At 37.1% G+C, this 23,637-nt stretch overlaps 1 protein-coding gene and 1 long non-coding RNA gene across 3 annotated transcripts in view; both read right to left on the bottom strand.

Annotated features, from left to right (window-relative positions):
- LOC122681193 overlaps positions 1-12,609 on the bottom strand; it is a 52,035-nt gene extending 39,426 nt beyond the window's left edge. Inside the window, exons 1-3 of the long non-coding RNA XR_006336900.1 lie at positions 10,856-12,609; positions 7,972-8,053; positions 3,544-3,697 (exon numbers count right to left, since the gene is read on the bottom strand). This is a non-coding gene — a long non-coding RNA (uncharacterized LOC122681193). The remainder of the gene's footprint in view (positions 1-3,543; positions 3,698-7,971; positions 8,054-10,855) is intronic.
- The window catches only part of NEBL (nebulette), a 366,199-nt gene that overhangs the window by 157,700 nt on the left and 184,862 nt on the right, over positions 1-23,637 (bottom strand). For both annotated transcript variants that reach the window (XM_043882949.1, XM_043882947.1), the window contains exon 4: positions 13,462-13,569. In XM_043882949.1, the coding sequence (XP_043738884.1) occupies positions 13,462-13,569 (108 nt within the window). The remainder of the gene's footprint in view (positions 1-13,461; positions 13,570-23,637) is intronic.

Here is a 23,637-nt window from a genome sequence, read left to right on the forward strand (position 1 = left end):
TGAAGAACCCTCCTGCTAATGTAGGAGACATAAGAGACATGGGTTCAATCCCTGGGTCAGGAAGATCCCCTAGGGGAGGAAATGGCAACCGACTTCAGTATTCTTGCCTGGAGAATCCCATGAACGGGGGAGCCTGGCAGGCTACAGTCCATGGGGTTACAAAGAGTCAGACATGACTGAAGCGACTTAGCATGCATGCATGCATGCACCATATTCTTTGTAGAATTTAGACACTTCAAAGTTTATCATCATCTAGGCCTAGAAGCAGAAATACATGGAATAGAGGTTGGAAGCAGTGCAAATAATTTTAGCCATCTGTCCTCCCATGTACTAAATACTTCACAGTTTTCTGACCGGTAACATAAAACCTATGATCAGAATGCAATAGATTAGTCAGTTTACTCTAAATAACTCAGTGGTGTGGCTCATCTAATTACATAAGTGACATTAAATTATTTTTATAAGTATAAAAAATGGTTTTCCTTCTTAATAAATAATGACCTACCCTTCACAGTACTTAGCAATTTAACACACCAAATGCCTTATCTGGTGAAACATAAATGTGAAATGAAGTTATGAAAACATTTACAGTAAATGCCCAGGGGTGGATTGGAGCAACTTTGTGAGAAAATGAGGGAAATAAATGGTTAACTGCCAGGATACACATTCATGCTGGAAGACACAAAAAGGTTCACAGCAGTTGTTAAATTCATTTAGAGAAACTCACTTTATTTTTCCAACAGAGCTCTCACCAGCTAATCTGTATTACAACCTGCAGGAGTCTTAATATTCTCAGCAGGATCAAGATTTGGGCCACACTGATTCAGCTATTTAATCTTGCAAGAGAACAATATTTGGCAGGAAAAGACCCCACAGCACTGAGGGGACGTCCCAGAGGTTCGTTGTCAGCACAGACTGGGCCAAGAACACCAAAGGTGGAAACCAAACAGCACCAACCGATGCTTAGCCGTTCCGTTCAGTAGCTCTCTACTCACACCCGTACCTGCATTCTGCATGTGTGCTGACTGACCCAGCACATGTGTACATATGGGGCTTTCAGATCCATGCATGTTTTTAAAATCAAAACGTTTTCTCAACATTTTGGACTTGATTGTGAAGATTTCTTAAATCAAAACTATAGCTACAGAGGTTGGGAGTAGGAAAGAGATGAAAAAACAGCTATAGTTTTACTTTCAAAACACTTCAACCAGCAAATGAAAACCAACCTCTGGTGTTTACTTACCCATCTATGGCAAACTACATTTATAACCTCTAACATGATACAATGTATAACAGTTACATTTTGCAATAAAAATTAAAATAATTAATGAATTCTAATGAATATAGATTCTATTTTTAATGAATAGAGATTGTTCATTACAATATTTGTTCATAATATTGTTGTTCAATTGCTTGTTCAATTGTTATTATCTAATGTGTTTGTTACACTTTCTTTAAAGGCCAACACTGAAGTGTGACACCTTCTAATTACAGTATTTTGACTTCATATTTGGAAATAGTATTTTCTATTTAAAAATATTCCAAAGTATTCCTGGACTGCTTTTGTTTAAATAAATTGAATTAAAAATAAAATAAACTTTGATGGTCAGAAAATTTATAAATGAACAAATAAATAAATATTCATTCACACACATACACACACACACACACAAAAAGCCTTCAACTTCTTAAGCCCTGAAAACCAAAACAGAGAGAACATATATCTGAACTTTCAAATGTATGCAAATATTTATATGTTGATCTCTTAAGCCATCCTGAAATTAATAAGTTGATCAGTACTCTTCTATAAATGAGCATTTTTCACATTTTATATATAATACTATGGTTTGATTAATTTTGAATGATATTTTCTAGAAGCCCATACTGACAACCAAACAGTGGATAGGGAAAACAAATACAGGAGACAGGAAAATTTAAAAACAAGATTGATAGCACCTACTATATAAATGAACGGTATGAGTCACTGTTCAAGAAAACGATTCCACAAAATTCTTCAAAAACTATTTTCAAATAGTGATGGTAAGGGTTCAATTCCTTTACCTCCAAAACCTGGCTAGTCATCCCTCTGACATTAACACACTATCAAGTATTTTATCACTGTGCCGCAATCATGCGCTCACCTTTCACAGGGAGGACCAATAAGCTCCATGAGGTCAAGGGTCATATCTGTTTTATTCCTCATATATTCCCACCTCCTAGCAAAGTACCTGGCACACATTAATAGTGAACATTCAAAATGTCTGTTAAGTCAGCAACTGTTTGAAAAGTGGTTTCCTTTGTAGAATCTGGAGGGTAGAGGGATCTATAGACACACATCTGAAATCTGCACATTTGAAAATACAATACTACTCTTTCAACAATCAACATTTCAGTGATAGTGTCTCTTTCTGCACCCTCACAAGTAGATGCTGGGTGTTACCTTATATTCATTCCTTTCTCCTTTTGCTCATCTTCTCCCTCATTTAGGACTTTACATTGCATTAAGGCTCTCCTTCTCCATGAAAGCCTTTCCCAAACACTTCACACATTCTAGCATGGAGCATAAATGCATGCAAAAAGTAGTTTCTCATTTTTTCTGCAAGCTACAGGGCCTAGTGCAATATGAGGCCCACAGGAAATGTTTAATGTTTAATAAACACATATACAGGTAAGGGAACAGTGAAGGTAGCTTCTACTTCTATCTTATTCTTTATAATCAAGGCACTGTGTTCTGGAGGATTCAAACATGAACAGGAAATGCTACTTGCCCTCAAAAGACCTATAATAATTATAGATCAAAAGTAAATATTTAAATCACTTTTTGGGGGGAAATAAATTCTATCAAAAATAACAAGTGTTAAGAACAGAATGATACTTTAAGTTTTTTTCTTTTATTCTTCCTTCTAAATCTGTATCCTTTTTCACAGTTTACAAAACACAGGCAAATTCTAATTCTTTCATAATTCTAAAAGTGAAATGATCAAAGGGCTTAATTCAAACAAATTAAAAGTTGGCCTTGTTATACTTAATATAGCCACAAGAGTAAAACTAAATCATAAATGTGAGCAAACAAAAAAAAAATGATTATAACTTCTTGTTTCTTGTCTTTGGAAAAGCCTGGGGGTATGTTCCAAAAGCAATAGGTCCTTTTACAAGCAATCCTTCTAAGAGCATCATTGCACAGGATTCTGTACAGAAGAGGAAAAGCCTACAAAGCCACTCTGACAACAGTAAGAGAAAAGAAGGCTATGGTAGGAAGCATAAGCAAAAAATAAAGAAAAGCAATTTTCATGAAATAATTCTTCTAGGAAAATAGAATGCAAATTAGAGAATGTATCTGCACATACTTGAAAAAAAAAATCATTGCTTCTAACTTCCAATCATGCAATTTTCTTTAATTGTCTAAATTTGGCTTGGGTTACCAATGGGTTTAAACTAAATCTCTGTATAATGTTTCCCTTGACTCATGACCTCCTAATAAGTCAAAATGAAATTTTACTATTACACTTATTAACTGAAAAATACAACAGATTTTAAACCTACCTCTAAAAATCCATTGAAATGATAATTATGTGGCATAATTATTAATGACAGTCACATCTGGGGATTCCACAAATGTATCTGGTAAGATGTCTGGGTTTTCCTCAGTAATCAGTATGTGCTCACTGTAGATATGTCCCAAGAGCTATAAGAAAATCTGGAAGAAAATTCAGATACTTTTTAAGTTTTAAATCTGTATAATGCACTGGAAATTAAGACTTTTATTTAAGAAAAAAAAAAAAAGCTAGTCTTTACTAGATTTTCCCTGTGGCATGGAATATTTATTCTCTATTGTCACACATCTGGCCTCCTTTTTCTTCACATCCACCCAGGTCAAACCGCCAGCACATGACATGTGAAATCTGTATTTTGAGCTATGTAATTCAACTGAGGCCTAGAAAACTTAAAAATATAACTACTACTATGATTTATCTTTGTTTCCATAAATGACTACGGCTTAAAATCACAAATGAAAAGAGGCTTGAAAGGCCCCAATTAAGGATTAGAAATAGGACCTAGAAGTAATTTTTTTTAAGTTAAGATTGTTCTGTTTCAAAATAGGAAAAAACCTCAAAACTGAATGTACACGTTTTCCTGGAACAGGCAGTATCATCTACCTCCACTAAAGACAGTGATTTATGATAGAAGCTTGCTTATCTAAGCATATATAAAATGTATATGACTTATCTCAAAACTATTCTGTGATTTTATGTAGATCATTTTTCATTATGCCCCTCCCCCAACTTATATCTTAAAGCGCTAATCATCAATATGACTATTTGAGATGGGGGCCTTTAAGAGAGTAATTAAGGTTAAATGAGGCTTGCTAGGTGGGCCTAGTGGTAAAGAACCCACCTGCCAATGCAGGAGACATAAGAGATATGGGTTCCCTCCCTGGGTGGGGAAGATTCCCTGGAGGAGGACATAGCAACTCACTCCAGTATTCATGCCTGGAGAATCCCAGGGACAGAAGAGCCTGGCAGGCTACAGTCCACAGGGTCACAAAGAAACGGACACGACTGAAGCAACTTATCAGGTCATATGGGTGGAACCCTGATCCAATTCAACTGGTTTCCTTACAAGAAGAGGAAAACACACCAGAAGTCTCTTTCTCTCATGCACATGCAGTGAGAAAAGGCCACTGCAAGAAAGGTTCCTTCAACAAGCCAGGGAGAGCTCTCACCAGAACCTAACCCAGACAAACTTCGAGCTGAAACTTCCAGCCTCTAGAACTACAAGTAAATAAATGTCTGCCATTTAAGCCACACAACCTATAATATATTTTGTTACGGTGGCCCAAACAGACTACTGCAAGTCCAATTTTTTTCAGGTACTTACTCATCAGAAAGAGTTCCTTGGCTACAACCTTTTAAAACAGGGGAAGTCCTTGCATTTCTAATATAATAAGATTCTTCAATGCCACATTAGAAACCAAATGGTCCTACTTTACTTTGAGAATACTACTATAATCTTTGGATAAAACTACATAAATCACTGAAAATTGAAGTAAAAATAGGAGAAAGTAAAAAATAAGTGTTTATCAAGAAGTACAAAAGGAAAAAAAAAGGACTCAAAGCAATCTTAAAAGCTAAGAACTCTCTTTCAAAGAGAGGTTTCAAGAAAAAGAAAGTGACAAGAAAGGTAACATGCAAAAGAACCATCTTGGCAACACAACACATAAATTAAGAAAGTCATAGATAATCTTCATCTTCACAAAGTTAAAGAGGTAAAACACATATCAAATATCACATGAAATGTTAATTAAAGCCAAAAAGTAGAATGCAATGTGTGAGTTTGGTGGTACAGGTGACAAGGCTAGCATCAAAGCACTGTCACGACTCAGAGATAAGATCTCTGGATAGCTAGAGGGAAGCCGCTGTATATCATACATGGAGCTCAGCCCGGTGCCCTGTGTTGTCCTAGAGAAGGTAGGAAAGAGGGGTAGCAGGAGGGAGGCTCAGAAGGAGGGGATAGATGTATACACACAGACGACTGACTTTGTTGTAGAGCAGAAACTAACACAACATTGTAAAGCAATTATCCTCCAATTAAAAGAAAAAAAATCACTGTTCTCTGGGGCCTGGAAGTATGTCTGAGAACAAGGGGTGGAAATGTGATGAACAGTGTGAAATTGTTCCAAATCAGAGGAAAGACTCATGAAAAGCCCAGAACAGAATAAGGAGCCAGGCCTAAAAGAAATGGAAGAATAGTGTTGAAGGACAGTGAAAGATAAGGTGAAAAATAATTTAGGAACAGACTGTGGAGGGTCCTTAGAGTCAGAAATTAAGGAGTTTAAAAGATTAGACTTTATCCTGCTGAAAGTGGAGGTCCAGGGAAAGTTTTTTAGTGGGTCATAATTAGGGTCATGATGAAAGAGGTATTTTAGAAAGAGTCGTCTGGTGACAGTGTTTAAGATACAACCGAAGGACCACAAGAGACTGAAAGGAGATAAGGCCAATTAGGAGACCTCTGTAATAACTTAGGCAGGATAAGGCCTGAACACAGCAGGACTGAAAAGAGGAATGTTGGGGGGAAGGGATTTCACAAAAGAAAGATCTTCAGAAATTGTTTGCCGAGTCCTTAATCGCTGTTTCCAAAAAGAAGTAGTATGTGTTAATTCTTTTATTATGGGGGCCCTTCCCAAACCTCCTCTTTAGACAATGCCATTTTACAAGGAAAACTCTTGTACGTGCCATGCACAAGTAATTACTGGTCTGGGATGTATTTGTTTTTTTAAGTGACTGTGGGTAAAAAATTGAGGATAAAAAGAAGAGATTAACCTTTGAAGTTCTGCCCTAGGTGGAAAAATAAAACAAAACCAGGTGTAAGGGAAACCACGGATTTAGATGAGAAAGAACCAAGACACAATTTTCCGTACATTTTTCTCATGAAAGTATAAGTATTCCTTATAGAAATACTTTCCCTAAGGAGAGGTTGTTCAGAGGATCTAATTAGACTGGGTATGTCAAAGTGTATTGAAACAAATAAACCATTCCTACATGTGGTAGGTATTATAAGGAAAATACATGTTATTGCAGTATTGCTTTCTACATACTCAATCTTCACTTTAAAGACAATGCTATTGACCTACCGTTACTCAGGAATTTATGGGAGTTACTGGTTGAGATAACTTGAAGATAAGGATCATTAAAGTAACACAGATTCACTCTGAGAAAATACTAGATTTCAAGGGCTTAAATCCAAACCACTGACCTCATCACTAATCATCTATGTTAATCAGCCCAGTTAGGAGTTATAACAAAAATACCACTGGATTCTCCTTTCAAACTACCTGGTGTACTAGATTACACTACTCAAAACCAGAGGATTCCACTACTTAAAATCAGAAGATTCCATCAAGTTTTCATTAGTTACAAAACAGTTATGCTTCTTGTATGAGCAATAAAAGTAACAATCTATTTCAACACTGTATGGTGTTTACCTTTCTAGCCTTTAAAAAAATCCCATTTTATGTTTGCTCAATATAAAAAAGAAAGAAAAATTCTATGTCAGTTGTTCAGGTTCATATAAGACCTAATTGCCTCATACACTATAATTTTGCTACCAGTTTACAATTAGCATGCATTTCTCATGCATGAGTTGACCCAATTACATAACAAATTTTGCCTTTGGGGATTTCTCTTGACTGCTTGTCTTCTGTCCACCATACAACTCAATTTCACACCATCAGCAGCTTGAACATGGCCACAGTCAGTCTCTGTCAAAATGATTTATTTAAATTACAAACAGAGACCAGATCCCCAGACAATCAGCTCTACCCTCATGCTCACCCTTTATACACAGTGTACCTTTGAATCAAATCTTTTAATAGTCCACAGACACTGCTATTCAATTATTAGGCCATGTTTATCTCCAGTAATCTAATACTTCTGAAGCCAACTCACAAAATCTTAAGGAACTAAATCAGCAGTATCCATGTAAGCTTATTAATGGGCATATAATTTATTTTGCATTCTAAGAAGTCAATGAAAAATTACATAGCTATCTCAAAAAAAAACTAAAAACAATTACATTTCAATATCAAATTACATACAGACTCTTTTCTATAATGTTAAAAAAAAAAAGGAGGGGATTCAACCTGAACTTTTCTTGTAAAGCAAGTAAGCATTTCTGGGTATGCTAAATGTGAAAATAGTAATGAAAGGGGATATTTGGGAAACAGGACAGATAACCATAATGATAGATGCTACAGGTAAGGGACTAAATACAGAACAGGTGAAAATTCTATTGCCTATGTGCCAGTGATCTAAGGAAAGGGAATTCTAAAGATTTCCACTGAAGCCAACATACATAGGTACACTTACACATGCATGCATGTGCACACACACACAACACACACACACACATATTGAATATTTCTTCTGTGAGTCAAGGCACAAATCTTGACAAATCACATAATGGTATACTTACCATTTTAGTCACTCTGTAAAATATAAGATTTGTCATCTGGGTCTTTTTTTTCCTTCCCCTTCATACAATATTTCTCCACCACCTGAAATAAATTAGAAAATAAACATCTCGATTTTATCTACAGCACAAAGATTGTCACAGTCTCTAGGGGTTGAACTTCATCATTTTATTTCACAATTTATCCCCAGACTGTCTCAGCTAATTGAAAATGCAGTTTATATTAGTGTGTAAAAAGAAAAACACATCAATACTCTTCTCTAGGCTGGACTGAGTCCCTTAGATGTCTGGGGGTGAGTCTGCCTTACTATCCTGCTGCAGATTTCCTGAATGCACTGCTTATAAACTTGAAGGTGGTAACCACATGAATTAGAAACTGCCTTTACAATTATGCCAGAACTATAAGGACAACAGAAGAAAGACATTTGTTAATGTTAGAAGTTACAGGAGTTCCTCAATTCATGTTTATATGTTGTCATTTAAGAACATTTTTCTGAAATATCACTAAGTAAAGAAAATGTGAAAATGTACTAAGACATTTCTGCCATTCCTGAATTTATACTCTAGAACTGGGGAGGTAGGGTAGGCAATCAGACATCTTCTGCAATTTCATAGGAAAACCTTTTTATTTTGGGAACTAGTTCTTTTTTTCATTCCAACCACTCCATAAATTATGAAATCTTGCCTCTTTTCTTATTCTTTCTGCAGCTATACTAAGAGAGAAATATAGTGGAAGAACTTTAAATTGCAGCATTTAATAAATCTCCCAGATTCAATATGCTGGGATTATAGACTCCAAAAGAAAGAAGTTAAGGCTAAACCTGCTCTCACCCTTTTCATTACACACAATTTCAAATTTACAGTTGTATTTCATCCCACACCTTGGTAACACACCCAGACTAAGTAGGCATTTCCAAATGATTTCAAGCCTTTAACAAATGAATATGAGAATGTTTGAAAAAAAATTCATAACACTAACATAGTAACAAGCAATCAAAAATGCCCACTCATCCATAACATATTATCTAAAACACCTAGGAGGTGTCATTAAATCCACCGTATTATGTCTTTATACTTTCCTTAGTCCAAAACGGATTAAAGGCAGTTCAAAAAGATCTGGACAATATTCAAAGATAAACTAAAAACAAGTAAGAAAATGAAGCAAACGGAAAAATAAAGATTACAAAGACCCTGACTTAGTTAACATACCTACATCAACCTATTTTAAACCCAGAGCTCAAATCTCATATCCCTTGTGATTTTCAGGATAAACCCACTCTATCCCAGCATCAGGAGAAGACTCTGGTGTCTCGATCTGACCTTCTTCCTCCCAAAACAGACACAATCTAGGCCATGGTCAAAAACATCTGTCTGGATTTGGCCAATATATTTCAGTGGTTTGGGTTTATCTGAAAGTAATGCAGAAAACTGAACTAGTCAAAATACCACCTTTCAGATTAGCCCATGTTTCTTACAGAAAAAAAGATCCTTGAGTAATATGGAAAACCTGGGAGGTCACAGGAAAAGTTCATGAAGTTGTAGCCTTATAAATGAATAATAAACTCACTAGACCTCAGAATATTTAACAGCTTCTTTTCTCCAACAGTAAATCCCTAACTTCTTGTGCACTGTTGGTGGGATTGTAAATTGGTGCAGCCACTATGAAAAACAGCATAGCAGTTCCTCAAAAAATTAAAAATAGAACTACCATATTATCCAACAAATCCACTTCTGGGAATGTATCCAAAGGAAACAAAAACCCTAACTCAAAAAGATATCTGCGTTCTCATACTCATTGCAGCATTATTCACAACAGCCAAGACATGGAAACAACCTAAGTATCCATCAATGGATAAATGGATAAAGGTATTTCAGGATATATGTAAGTATGTATGCATGTGTGCACACACAAAGAAATATTATTCAACCAGGAAAAGGAGAAAATCCTACCATTTTTAACAATATTGATGGACCTAGAAGGCATTATGCTAAGTGAAATAAGTCAGATAGACTTATTGACAAATAGTATATGATCTCACTTATATGTGTTACCTAAAAAAAAGAAGAAACAAAAAACCCACACCAAACTTATAGGAAAAAAAGGTCAGTTTTGTGGTTACCAGAGGGGTGGAGAGAGGGAAAACTGAAAGAATGTGGTCAAAAGGTACAATCTTCCAGTTATAAGATAAATCAGTATTAGATATGTAATTTACAACATGATGATTGTAGTTGACACAGCTGTATATTATACAAGAAAGTTGTTCAGAAAGCAGACCCCAAGGATTCTCATCACAAGGAGAATTCTTTCTTCTTTTCTTTTTATTGCATCTGTTTGAGATGATGATGTTGACTAAACCTACTATGGTAAACACCCTACGATACAGGTAAGTCAAACCATCATGCGGTGCAGCTTAAACTTATACAGTGATGTATGTTAATTATTTCTCAAAAAAAACTAAAGAAAAAATAATAAATCCCTAACAGTAATATTATGAAATTTATATTTTCTTACTGCTACCCAAATAGTAATATGCCTCATCATGGCTAAAAGAACTACTTATAAGACTGCTATGGTTGCTAACATCAAGACTGTTGTATGTGTGTGTGTTAGCTGCTCAGTCACATCCGCCTCTTTGCAAACCCATGGATTGTATCCCACAAGACTCCTCTGTCCATGGGATTCTCCAGGCAAGATTATTGGAGTGGGTTGCCATTTCCTTCTCCAAGACTGTTGTACAAATTTGTTTTAAAAGATGTTATCTAAATTACATACTTTTTAAAATCACCACTGTCTACCTTATAGGTAAAAATTAGATTAAGATATTTTAATCTAAACAGTATTTTGTATATACTGCTATGTATATAATAAACATAAATTTATACATACCTGTATTATAAGGGTTTTTGCATAATTAAGAATGGATCTGCAAACAGCCTCTGGTATTGAATAAAATGTATATTCCTGCTAAGGATAAAGGTTGGTGAAATGATCAGTTCTTTTCTTATTAAATGTGAATAATGAGTTAATTTGAATATAAATTAAAAGGCTTACCTTTGAATCAACTGCAATCCTTATGTGAGCTGTCACAGGGATGTCTTAAGTAGAAATGTTTAGTTCTTTTTGAAATAAATTTGTGATAGTTGAAGATTTATGATGTAACTTTGTTTTATGCAACTTTTTATTTTTTAAAAAAAGGTTCTCCAGAGATAATCCAAAATCAGAAACATTACTGAATGTAACTGCCAGTGAAACATATCTCTAATTTGCATTTTAGAAAACAAAAATAGTGTTTTGATTTAAGGAAAGAATGAAGGGGGAGGAAGACGATAGAGGCAATCTTCAGTATTCGTGATCGGTGGGTTGTAAGGATTGGGTGGAAAAAACTAAGGGACAGAAGCCTTGAATCCTTAAAATTCAACTCTTTCTCTTCAAAGGAAAAAGTCCTTGCTGAAATAGAACACCCATTTAAAGAGCAAACAATGGATAAACCTTAGGGAATAGGGCAAAACAAAGTGTCTCTGTCTCTTACTCCCTAAACAAATTTTTTAAATATCAGATAATTCTGGTTTTTGAGCTTTTGACAAAATTCATTCTCAGACTGTATGCTTTGATTTTATCTGCAAATTGTGACTGTATATAGGTACATAACGAAGACAGCCAAATACCAGTGAGTTTAAAACAACCTGCTAGCTAAACACTTCCCAGAAATCAATGCTACATAACTTAAAACATTTAGACACATAAATTTTGGTGACTGTACATGAAACACACAAAGTAGACTTCTTGTGAAAAAGTATATGTCTTGCATATTTGTTCATACTTTTATATAATATAAATGGTTGCTGATTTTCATTCGTATTTCCCCTGGAGTACTTAACATTGAATTAACTTATTTCTAGAAAAAATGCATTTTGACACACTTCATATAATAAAGAAACATAATTACCACTTTTAATAAGTACTCAACACCTTTTGGTCCCTAATATGTTTTGAACTTCTGCTAGTTTCAATTTTCTTTTCCAAGAAAATGCTATTAGTGAACAAGACGCAGCTTTCAAATTCAAAGCAACTTCATATGTAAGTGTTTATTTCAGAAATTAGATGCAATATGCCATTTCAACAAATATCTAATTTAAAATATGAACTCTTGAATACACACATTGAGCAAACATGAGATTTCTCCAGATACCTAATCTTGTATGTATATTCTGTATGATTACTCACCACAAAAAATTAACTGATAGGCTTTAACATTTACCTATACAAGTCCTATTCTGGAAAAATTTGAAGCTGAGAATCATTTAAAATGAAATAAGACACTGTTACAATAACATCTCTTAATAGCAATGACTATTATTTCTAAATACACAATTAATTTATTTAATTAAATTGATTTGCTAGATAAGCCAATTTACTTGATAAACCGATTAAATAAACTAAAAGTGTATTCAGAAATACACAGGCATAACTCAGAAATATTGCATGTTCGGTTCCAGACCAGTTCAATAAGGCAAATGTCACAACAAAGAGAGTCAAATTTTTTGGTTTTCTGGTGCATCTAATGGAGAAGGCAATGGCACCCCACTCCAGTACTCTTGCCTGGAAAATCCCATGGACGGAGGAGCCTGGTAGGCTGCAGTCCATGGAGTTGCTAAGAGTCGGACACGACTGAGTGACTTCACTTTCACTTTTCACTTTCATGAATTGGAGAAGGAAATGGCAACCCACTCCAGTGTTCTTGCCTGGAGAATCCCAGGGACAGCGGAGCCTGGTGGGCTGCCGTCTATGGGGTCGCACAGAGTCGGACACGACTTAGCAGCAGCAGCAGTGCATCTAAAAGATGACACTATACTGTCATTTACTAAGTGTGCAATAGTGCAATACGTCTAAAAACATGTTGTTGTTGTTTAGTCGCTAAGTCATGTTTGACTCTTTGAGATCCCATGGACTGCAGCACGCCAGACTTCCCTGTCCTTCACTATCTCCTGGAGCTTACTCAAACTCATGTCCATTGAGTCGGTGATGCCATCCAACCACCTCATTCTCTGCCGTCCCCTTCTCCTCCTGCCCTCAATCTTTCCCAGCATCAGGGTCTTTTCCAATGAGGTGGCTCTTCACATCAGGTAGCCAAAGTGTATCTACCTTAATTAAAAAATACTTTATTGCTAAAAAATGCTAAACATCGTCTGACAATACAGGGTTGTCACAAATCTTCTAATTGTTAAAAAAAACACATTATCTGTGAAGTGTGAAAAAAGTAAAGCACAGTAAAAGTAGGTATGCCTATAGTCACTGCTATTAATGTTAGGCTCTTGATAACAGTGATGAAATCAAAGGGAAGCGATTCAGTAGATGAACCCGGCATATTTTCTGAGGATACCGAGTACTGCTGGCATTTACAGCAATAAGAATACTTCCAAGTTGTCCAATTTCACTTTCTCACCAGAAATAAAAGTCAGGGTTATTACATCACTGAACAAATGGTCACCTACGTTACTGATTTGTTCCTGAGTCCTCTTGAGCCTCTGTAGTTCAGGAGTGTCTGTAACGATGCTGAAGCCCCTCCCTTTGCTTTCTTCAAAATCTCTTTTGTACTTGACCTAACAAAATTAGGAGTGATAGAAAAAAAGAAAGAAAAAGAAAAGTAAACAAAAGAATCATAAGTCCCACTCAGGATAGTCAGAGGCCATATACGCTGCTAAAATTGGAGGCAGCATCTCCAGGAACAGCTCTATTAGCAGGTGATACAGTGAATAGCGAGACTGCTTGGTTTGTGTCCCAACAACCACTTTGTGGCCTTAGGTAAGTTACTCAACCACTCTGTGCCTCGGCGCCATTTTAATTCATAAAATGATGATAATGACAAAAATAACAGTATTTAAATTTGTTGTTTAGTTGTTAAGTCACGTCCAACTCTTTTGCAACCCCTAGGACTATAGCCCACACCAGACTCCTCTGTCTATGGGATTCTCCAGGCAAGAATAATGGAGCAGGTTGCCATTTCCTTTTTCAGGGGATCTTCCTGATCCAGGGATCGAACCTATGTCTCCCACTTGGCAGGATGATTCTTTACTTCTGAGCTGCCTGAAAGCCCTAGTATTTAAATAACGCTATTTAGTAGGTTGAAAGATAATATCAAATGTCTTAGTTCACATACTGAGCCCATAGGAAACAAGCAAGTGCTCCATAATAGTTATTATTATCATCATTAACAGTTGTACTAAAACTGAAAAATAAACATGGAAAGAGAAAGCTAAATCTTCTGGTCCCATGGCTTGTTTTGTCAAAGCATCATTTTGAGCCTGGACTGTGCTATGGATGAGGGAGACATACAACATTATCAGAGCAGCCCTGTCCTAACAAAGTTTTCATTCTATTTCATAAGGCAAAGCATATGGGTATGATTATACAGTGTTGTACTGCCAAATGTTGAATATGTAAATGCTTATGGAAATATTTATAAAACAGGCCACACCTAGAGATTAAAAGGCTTCAATTCAAGCACATGCCCTTGGCATACTGTGTACTGAGGTACCAAAGTTTTTTTCAGTCTTTAAATATATTTCTTTCTAATTACAACCCAGTGAGGCTGAATTTTACAGTTTCCTCAGGGAGCTAGAACAGCCAGTGTTTAATCTTACTAGGGTCCCATCTCCTGTTATGAGCATAGTGACAATAACTATGACACCAGTTAAGTATTCTGCTTGTTAATGACTTGAGATGGTTACATCACTTGAACTGTTCTTATTTCTTTAAAAGCCTAACTAACAAGAAATATGGAAACATATTTTTGATAATTCATTTAATCCCCATTTTCACATTCATAATTACCAGCTTCTAATTAAAACATGTTAATAATTAATGTTTAGGGTAGCTAATAAAAATATGTTTTCTGCAAGTGTTACTTTCTATATAAATTTGGAAAGTCTCCTTAGCTGAGCATGGAATGACTGTTTTTGTTGAGTCATGTTTGTTTTTAAATACTCAGTTCTCTCAGGCATTACTGTCCTTGAGGCTACTGAAATTCTCCTTTATCTGAAGAGCTTAAAAGAAAAAAAATAAATTCCAGATGACAATAAGTAAAAAGATACACATACTCTCATCACTTTTAGTCTAAGAATATCTAATTTTCCCTCCACATTTTCATTTAAATGTCTAAAAGTATTAAAATCCTTACTTTATTTCCATAAGTAAAAGGTCAAATAAACTGCATTATTTTTCTGCTACAGAAAACGCTGAGTGAGATTAGCCTTCTAACCCTCAATCTCCCAGCATGTGTGAAGATGCGCACGGGCACATTCTCAGGGTTTTGTGCCTAACTAAGCAGGGCAGCCATTTAGCTTTGCTTGAAATAAACACTAGGGCGCAGAGCAGTAAAATAATAAAAGTAAGAAAGATGGCAAAGTTACAATAAGAGCAAGGGGGGAATGACGAAGTAAGAATAAAAATCTAGAAGCCAAGTTCTAACATCCTTAACATCCATTTCAGAGAAGGCACAATCACATACTCTTTTTGTGATGAGCTTGGAAATTTGTTTGTTTTTTAATGGCAATTTCCAAAGGAAGAACTGAAAAGAAAAACCATTAAATTCCAGAATCATAGCTTTCAAGTTAATTACAATTTAAGAGTCCTTTCCACATTCACGAGACACATAAGATTCATCTGATTAGGGCTTGCCTCGTTAAGTGATTAGTTTTAAAGAATATACAATTATCTCCATAATTGATTTGCAGAGTTTTTAGATGTTTAATCCTTTTTTAATGGAGTGACCCACAACCATGCTCAGCACCAATGCAAGCACCAGTCCACGCAGTAAATCTTGACAGCTCACAGGGAGCTTTTGAGCCCTTCATCAGTCCCTCTCTTTTCCACACTCCCAGCCACTTATATCCTATCTCTCTACTTAGGGCTAATTTTAAATATTATATCCGATGGTCTGCCAGGTATGCATAGTCTGATCCTGAGAGACAACTGGATACAAAAATAGCAGATGCCAGGGGCCGGGGGCAGGGGTTGCAGGGTAGGCTGTGGGGAATGGGGAGGTAACTGTGTTTAACGGGGACAGACTTTCAGTTCGGGAAGGTAAAACATTCAGGAGATGGACGATGGTGAGAACTGTACAACAGCGTGAATGTACTTGGTGCCACTGGGCTGTGCAGTTAAATGTGGGGAAAATAGCATGTTTTATGCCACATTCACCACAGTAAAAAATTTTTTTAATTAAAAAAAAATAGAGCTCAGAGAACAGAGAGAGGGAGAAGATTCCTCTTTTCGGTTGTAGATGTCTCCTTTGTCCTCACAAGATGACCCCATCCAACCAGTAAGCGCCTGCACTCTGCCCTCAGGAATCAACCCATACACATAATCCAGTGTGTGTCCAAGAATTCCAGACCTGGGACTGTGGTAGAAACTCATGGGAAAGGGCTACTCTTTCTCCATGGTCTGGCTCATTTCGTTGTTGTTCAGGATTGCTGTTCAACCCCACAGATGACAGCACACCAGGTTTCCCTGTCCTTCACCATCTCCCAGAGCTTGCTCAAACTCATGTCCATTGAGTCAGTGATGCCATCCAACCATCTCATCCATCTCATCCATCTCATCCAACCTCTCATCCTCATCCAACCTCTCATCATCCCCTTCTCCTCCTGCCTTCAGTCTTTCCCAGCATCAGGGTCTTTTCTAATGAGTCAGCTCTTCACATCAGGTGGACAAAGTATTGGAGCTTCCCCTTCAGCATTGGTCCTTCCAATAAATATTCAGGATAGATCCTTTAGGATTGACTGGTTTTATCTCCTTGCAGTCCAAGGGACTCTCAAGAGTCTTCTCCAACACCACAGTTCAAAAGCATCAATTCTTCAGCACTCAGCCTTCTTTATGGTCCAACTCTCACATCCATACATGACCACTGGAAAAACCATAGCTTTCACTAGACAGACTTCTGTTGGTAAAGTAATATCTCTGCATTTTAATATGCTGTCTAGGTTTGTCATAGCTTTTCCTCCAAGAAGCAAGCATCTTTTAATTTCATGACTTCAGTCACCATTTGCAGTGATTTTGGAGCCCAGGAAAATAAAGTCTGTCATTGTTTCCATTGTTTCCCCATCTATTTGCCATGAAATGATGGGACAGGATGCCATGACCTTCACGTTTTGAATGTTGAGTTTTAAGCCAGCTTTTTCACTCTCTTCTTTCACTTTCATCAAGAGGCTCTTTAGTTCCTCTTCACTTTCTGCCATAGGGGTGGTGTCGTCTGCGTATCTGAGGTTATTGATATTTCTCCTGGCAATCTTGATTCCAGCTTGTGCTTCTTCCAGCCCGGCATTTCACATGATGTACTCTGTTTAGTGGGCTGTAAAACTGAAGTTGCTGGCCCTAATTTGGCCACTATGCAATGATGATGAGGCCAACACAGAGGCAAGCAAAACCCCAAGAGTGATTCCCGACATCATTCAAGCACCTGAATCTAACTCTTTCTAAAGCCAAACGCACCAGGCTTACCAGATGAGTGAGCTAATATCTCTCTCTTCAATAACCAAAAGGATTCTGATTAATATGCCACCACCACCATGCCTACAAGGTATACACATGAACAATAAGGTTCCCAGAAATACTGACATGTGAATTTCTCCTTGTTTATTTCTATGCTTTGGTTCTATTTATGACACATGACTTAAGAGTTTATAAAAATAGGGGATCGTATCAGAGAAAGAGCCTAGACTTAACATTCCATCCCTGTCACTTAACAGCCACCTCCCAGGCCTTCTAGCTTCCATAAGCCCAAATTTCCTCATTTTTAATTAGAGAGCCTGGTAATTTCTTAACTAATAAGGCTGTAGGGACTGAATGAGATAAATCACAGAGAGGAATTTTAGAAGGTATGAGGCGTTTTTTGTGTGCAAATGTCCAGTATTATCATAATACTGGTTTTGCCTGACTTGAAAGGATTACCTAATATCTGTCATGAGACATCAAAAAGAACAGTTCTATAACAATCAGATAGATCATGGTTAATAAAGCCAAATGATTCATGTCAATGTATGGTAAAAACTACCACAATATTGTAAAGTAATCATCCTCCGATTAAAATAAATAAATTTATTTTTTTAAAAAAAGAATCAGCTATTAGTTTACATTTGCAAATTATACTATTATTCTAGGATAGATACTTATTTTTTGTTGGATTTGTATGAATGATCAGACTCCTAAAAGACACCTTGGATGTGTCATCTGGTGACCACACAGGTGAAGATGAATCCTGAACCCCATCTGTGCAGGTGCCTCTCTGCCAAGAGGCATGCCACAGGCTCTGCAAACCTGTAAGAACTATGTGAAGAGGGCTCTCATAAGATCACTCAGAATTCCTTGTCACTGACAGAGTGATTCTTACCCTCAGCCCCTGGGAAGCATAATGCATTTGTTCATTAACGCTCAGCACCAGTGGTGATGCTCTGTGTGCTGGACGGGTCTTCCCCAGGGCTGAGTGTCACGGTTTTTCACCTCCTATTAGAGCAGTTCACCCTGAACTGCAATCACAATGGAGTCACAGTCCCTGCTCTAGACCGTGTAGAACTCAGGGACAAGGGCAAACTTTTATTGAACTTTGTGATCCAAAATCGTGGCATAGCACCTGACCTGTGCAAGCTGGTTAATAAATGATAAAGAAAGGGAAGAAGGGAGGGAGCAGAGGAGAAAGAAAGAAAGGGAGTAGACACAGACAAGGGAAGGTGGCCCAGATCTAGAGATCCAAGTGCTGTATTCAGTCTCTACGTCCAGTTCTTTGCAATTCCTTGGACTGTAGCCCACCAGGCTTCTCTGTCCATGGGATTTTTCAGGCAAGAATACTGGAGTGGGTTGCCATTCCCTCCTCCAGGGGATCTTCCCGACCCAGGGATCGAACTTGCATCTCCTGCATTGCAGGTAGATTCTTTGCCACTGAGCCACGTGGGAAGCCTAGAGGTACAAGAGGAACCTCCTATTTGGGCACTGAACTTGGTTCCAACTGGCTGAAGAAACAGGGAGAGCTGGGAGATCAAGCTAAGAAACACAGATCTAGATCTGATATGGAAAGAAACTGCCATCCATAGTGCTTATCTTAGTCCATCTGGGCTGTTATACCAAAAAATGCCATTGACCGGGTTGCTTATAAACAGCAAAAACTTATTTCTCACAGTTCTGGAGGCTGAAAAATCCAAAATCAGGGTACAAACAGACTCACTGTCTGAAGAAAGGCTGCGTCTTTGTTCACAGATGGCCATCTTTCCACTGTAGTCTCACATGGAGTGGGGGATGAAGGAGCTCTCTGGGGTCTCTTCCATAAGGGCACCAAACTCATTTATGAGGGTTTCACCTTCATGACCTAATCACCTCCCAAAGGCTCCACTTCCTAACATCATCACATTGGGGATTAGGTTTAAACATGAACTTTGGGAGAATAAAACCATTCAGTCCATCCCAGCACTCCTATATATTAACTCACTCAACATGAACTCAACAAGTATTCACTGAACCGCACAGCAGTTGCTATTACAAACTCCTGCTCTGTCCCTTTTCTTTCCTTCAGCATTGGATTTAAAATTATCATCTCTGGTCTCTTGTCCTCTATCCTGTTAAAAAGTATTTTGTAACGATTCTGCAAGTAACAATGGTGAATTATTCTAAGAATGTCATTCTCTGGAATGTCGTCCTCAAATATTAACATATTTAATCCTTTGTTCATTCAACAAATACTTACTGAGCAGCTACCATGAGCCAAGTACAGTTCCAGGGGTGAGAACAACACAGCAAAGGAAACAGTCAATGACCTCGCCTTGTGGAGCTTACGTTACAGTGGAAGAGAAAGAAAAGACATGAGATTTATATAATTTGAATAAATGGTACATGAGTGGTAAGTGCTAAGAGAGAAATAAAGCAGAAAGTGAGATGAGAAGGGTCAGAAATGCTACCCTTTTAAAGAGAGCAATCAGGGAAGGCCTCAGTGAGGTGACACTGAAGTAAGATCAGAAGGAAGTGAAGGCTGTAAGCGAGCAGGAACACGCTGGACTTCTGCTTTAACAGGCTCTTTCTGGCCACTGAATTAACCCACTGAAGTGAGCAAAACAGAGGCAGGAGACCAGCAAGAAGGCAGGAAATTTTGGTCCTCTCTCCCCATACATGCATGTTCATGCCCTACTCTTTATGACCCCATGGACTGTAGCCCACCAGGCTCCTCTCCCCATGGGACCTTTCAGGCAAGAATACTGGAATGGGTTGCCATTTCCTCCTCCAGGGGCTCTTCCTAACCCAGGGGCTGAACCCACATCTCCTGCTTGGCAGTCAGATTCTTTACCACTGAGCCACCTGGGAAACCCCCCTCCCTCCCCAGTTGTCCACTATTAGAGAATGTTCCAGGACCACAGAAGTCAGGGAGATTTCCTGGGTCCAGCCTGAGAAGCTGGCCTCCTTGGGAGACCTAGCCAGGTGAGATGCATCTCTTGTCAGAAATGGCAGGAAGGACCCAGGAAGAGGGAGTACAGAGTCCAGACAAGGCTGAGTTCAGCGAAAGGAAATGCAGTGCCTGGGAGGCAAGGCAGTTTATTTCCCGTATGCTGATCCCTTCAAGACTAAATAAACACATCTTGAAAATGCATTCTTAGACTCAAATGATCCATGTTGTTGTGCAGCAGAAACTAACACAGCATTGTGAAGCAACTACACTCCAATTTTTTAAGAATAAACTAATTATACTAAATTTTAAAAAATCAAATGCAAGAATATACTCAATGGGCAACATGAATTGCCATATTTTTCTTCAGAAGTATCTTAAAAATGTATTTCAAATACGGAATGCTACCTGCTATTGACATGCTACATACCCATGTAAATGAATATGTACACATGCATACACACACATTTCTCTTCCTGTATTATAGATCAGAACCCTACATCAAGAACCAAAAGACCTAAATTTAAACCCTAATTCTGTCCTGTGATCTTTTATAATTTGTTCAGTTTCTCTAACACTCTTCATCCTCTGCTATAAAATGGAAAAAGAAAAGGGGAAAAAAAAGTAATGTACTACATAGTGTGTGGAGGGTTAACATAAATAACATGGAAACATCAAGCAGGGACATGCCCGTACTAGGTCATTGGCAAATATTAGTTTACTCCTTCTTAATAAATTTCAAAAATGACCTTTATTGCTTATGTATGATCGTTTCTGCCAACATGTGCGTGCTCAGTGATATTTTGTGTTTGGAGTCATCAGTAAGTAACACTCACAAGTTCAGACATAGAAAGAGCCTAGAAACCAGGGCGGTTTGGCAAAGCTTAAGAAAAAGGCTCACAATGACTGAAAAGGAAAACTTAAAAATCAAAACAGTGAACAGAGCTGTCAACTGAATTATTTGCTAATTCTGAGATATAAGTTCTCTCCCCCAATGCCATAATTATTAATCTTGTAACAAATGTAAATAAATGAAGAAAATGAAAATGACTAATGAAAAAGGTCATTCTGAGGCAGAAAATCATTTCTGATGAAAAAAAAGCCAAGTGAACCAGAGACTGGTAAATTGTTGAATGATGAACCAAAAGGAGATTAAGTGAGATCAAAGATGGACATGTCCTACAGTTCAACAGCTCTACCCGCAAGTATGTTTCTCTCTAAAGGAACCCTTGCCCATGAGCAGCTAGGAATATAGACCAACATGTTCAATATAACACTTGTATTATCCAAAAAAAAATGCAAACAACCTAAATATCCATCCACAAGAGATGAATAAATTATCATATATTCATAAAATATAATATTATCCAGAAGTGAAAATAAATGAACTACAGATACATGGATCCATATGGCTGAATCTCAGAAACATTTTGGTGAAGGAGAAAACAAGCCAGGAATACACACATATGGTGGTAAGTAAATGGGGGAAGAGATTCAATAAGCATAAGATCCAGAAGAGCTGTGAGGAGACCTGATCATGGAAGGATGCCCTGGGAGCTTCACTGTTCACGTGACATTCAAGTTCTTCAGTTGGAAAGTAGATCCATGTGCAATCCTTTTATCATCAAGATATAAAACTTAAATAGATGCTCCATATATTCTTTTGTACTGATCAAACATTTCACAATAAAAATATTTTCAAAGAAAGCAGGGACAGAGTTTTAAAACCTCAGATGGATGGGGGAAGCTGAATTTACCAGAGGATAAAGAAAAATCATGAGCAAGAAAACAGAAAAAGAATCTCAGAGCCAGGAATCAGCTGATACCTTCAGTTAGCTTACAGACCCAAGGCTTGGGTTTTTCCTTAAGTGGCCAGTGACCTAGTCAGCGGCCGTCGTAGGCAGAAAGTAAGTCTTTCTAAGTTTCTTCGTCTTAATGAAGCTGTTTTACTATGTTGGCAAATACTGAAATGAAGCAAAAAGGCAGGAAAAGAGAACTTGAGAGAGGATTAAAAAGATTCCAAATGTGGATTAATGAGCAATGGTAGCAGTACAAGAGGATTCTTGCTGAATCACAACAGACCAGAGGGCTAAGAAGAATCCAGGGGCAGAAGAGGAAGCAAAAGGAGAACATTATTTAGCTTTAAAGCAGCTTACCTTGTCTGAAAAGGTTTAACTGAAGACTAAAATCTACAGGCATATTTATGACTGATTCATATTATTCTGTTCTTTATCTCACACATTTTAAAGTCTCCATCTGATACAATAAAATCAATGACCAGTTTTATGATCTTTCATGCCACGATGGACACTTTACTTTTCTTCCAGGGGAGACTGGGAGGGTCAGGTCATTTTCCAACTACATGCAAAATTCTTAGTTTGATCTGCAAAATTCACCACTCAATTATGTACCATCTTGTATAGTTCAGTAGATTTCAAAGTACTGGAGAATGTGTACCATATGCTTCTTCCTATCTCATCACATTCTGCTTGGTGCTAAACATATATTAAAAGCTTAATAACTATTTCATGATTGATTACTATCCAGTTTTGTATTTTTAATGTCTAAAATGCAGAAAATTGGCTAATCTTGCAATGCTAGTTGGGAATAAAACAACTACGAAGGAAAATCTGATTAAGACCTTTTTTTTATGGTGAAGTTAATTTTAACAAATGTTAAGTCAAATAAGCTCAAAAGTGAATTTGCTTTCTTATAAATTAATCTCATAATTTGTAAATTTATGGTTAATTAAATAGAATTAAAATTTTAATTACCTTTTTACACATAATTAAAAGGCATTAAAAATAATTTTCATAGATCTCTAAGCCTTCAATTAGCTTTCCACTCTATGTGCAGAGGTACTTACTAAATAATTACAGATTTGTTAGTATTCTAAGTATATTCACAACCCAACTTCATCAGTTTTATAGTTCCTGTACCTTAAAATCACTAAAGTCTAAATTTTATTCTAAACAAATACTCTGAATACATAATAAAAAGCTCATCTCTTAATTAATTTCTCAATAAGCTAAAAAAATTTAAAATCACCCCTAAGACACTAAAGTGTAGCTTAGAGGTTAACAGCCCTCTAATTTTTACAAACTCCACTTCTTAATAGTTGTGTGACCTTAAACAGGTTTAACCTCTCTAAGCCTCAGTTTCCCCAAGTGCAAAATAAGCATAATTGTGGTACAACACTGACAATACATTTGTGAGAATTAACTAAGATGATGATAATAATGCCTGC

The sequence above is a fragment of the Cervus elaphus genome, chromosome 23, assembly GCF_910594005.1.
Source record: "Cervus elaphus chromosome 23, mCerEla1.1, whole genome shotgun sequence".
NCBI lineage: Eukaryota > Metazoa > Chordata > Mammalia > Artiodactyla > Cervidae > Cervus > Cervus elaphus.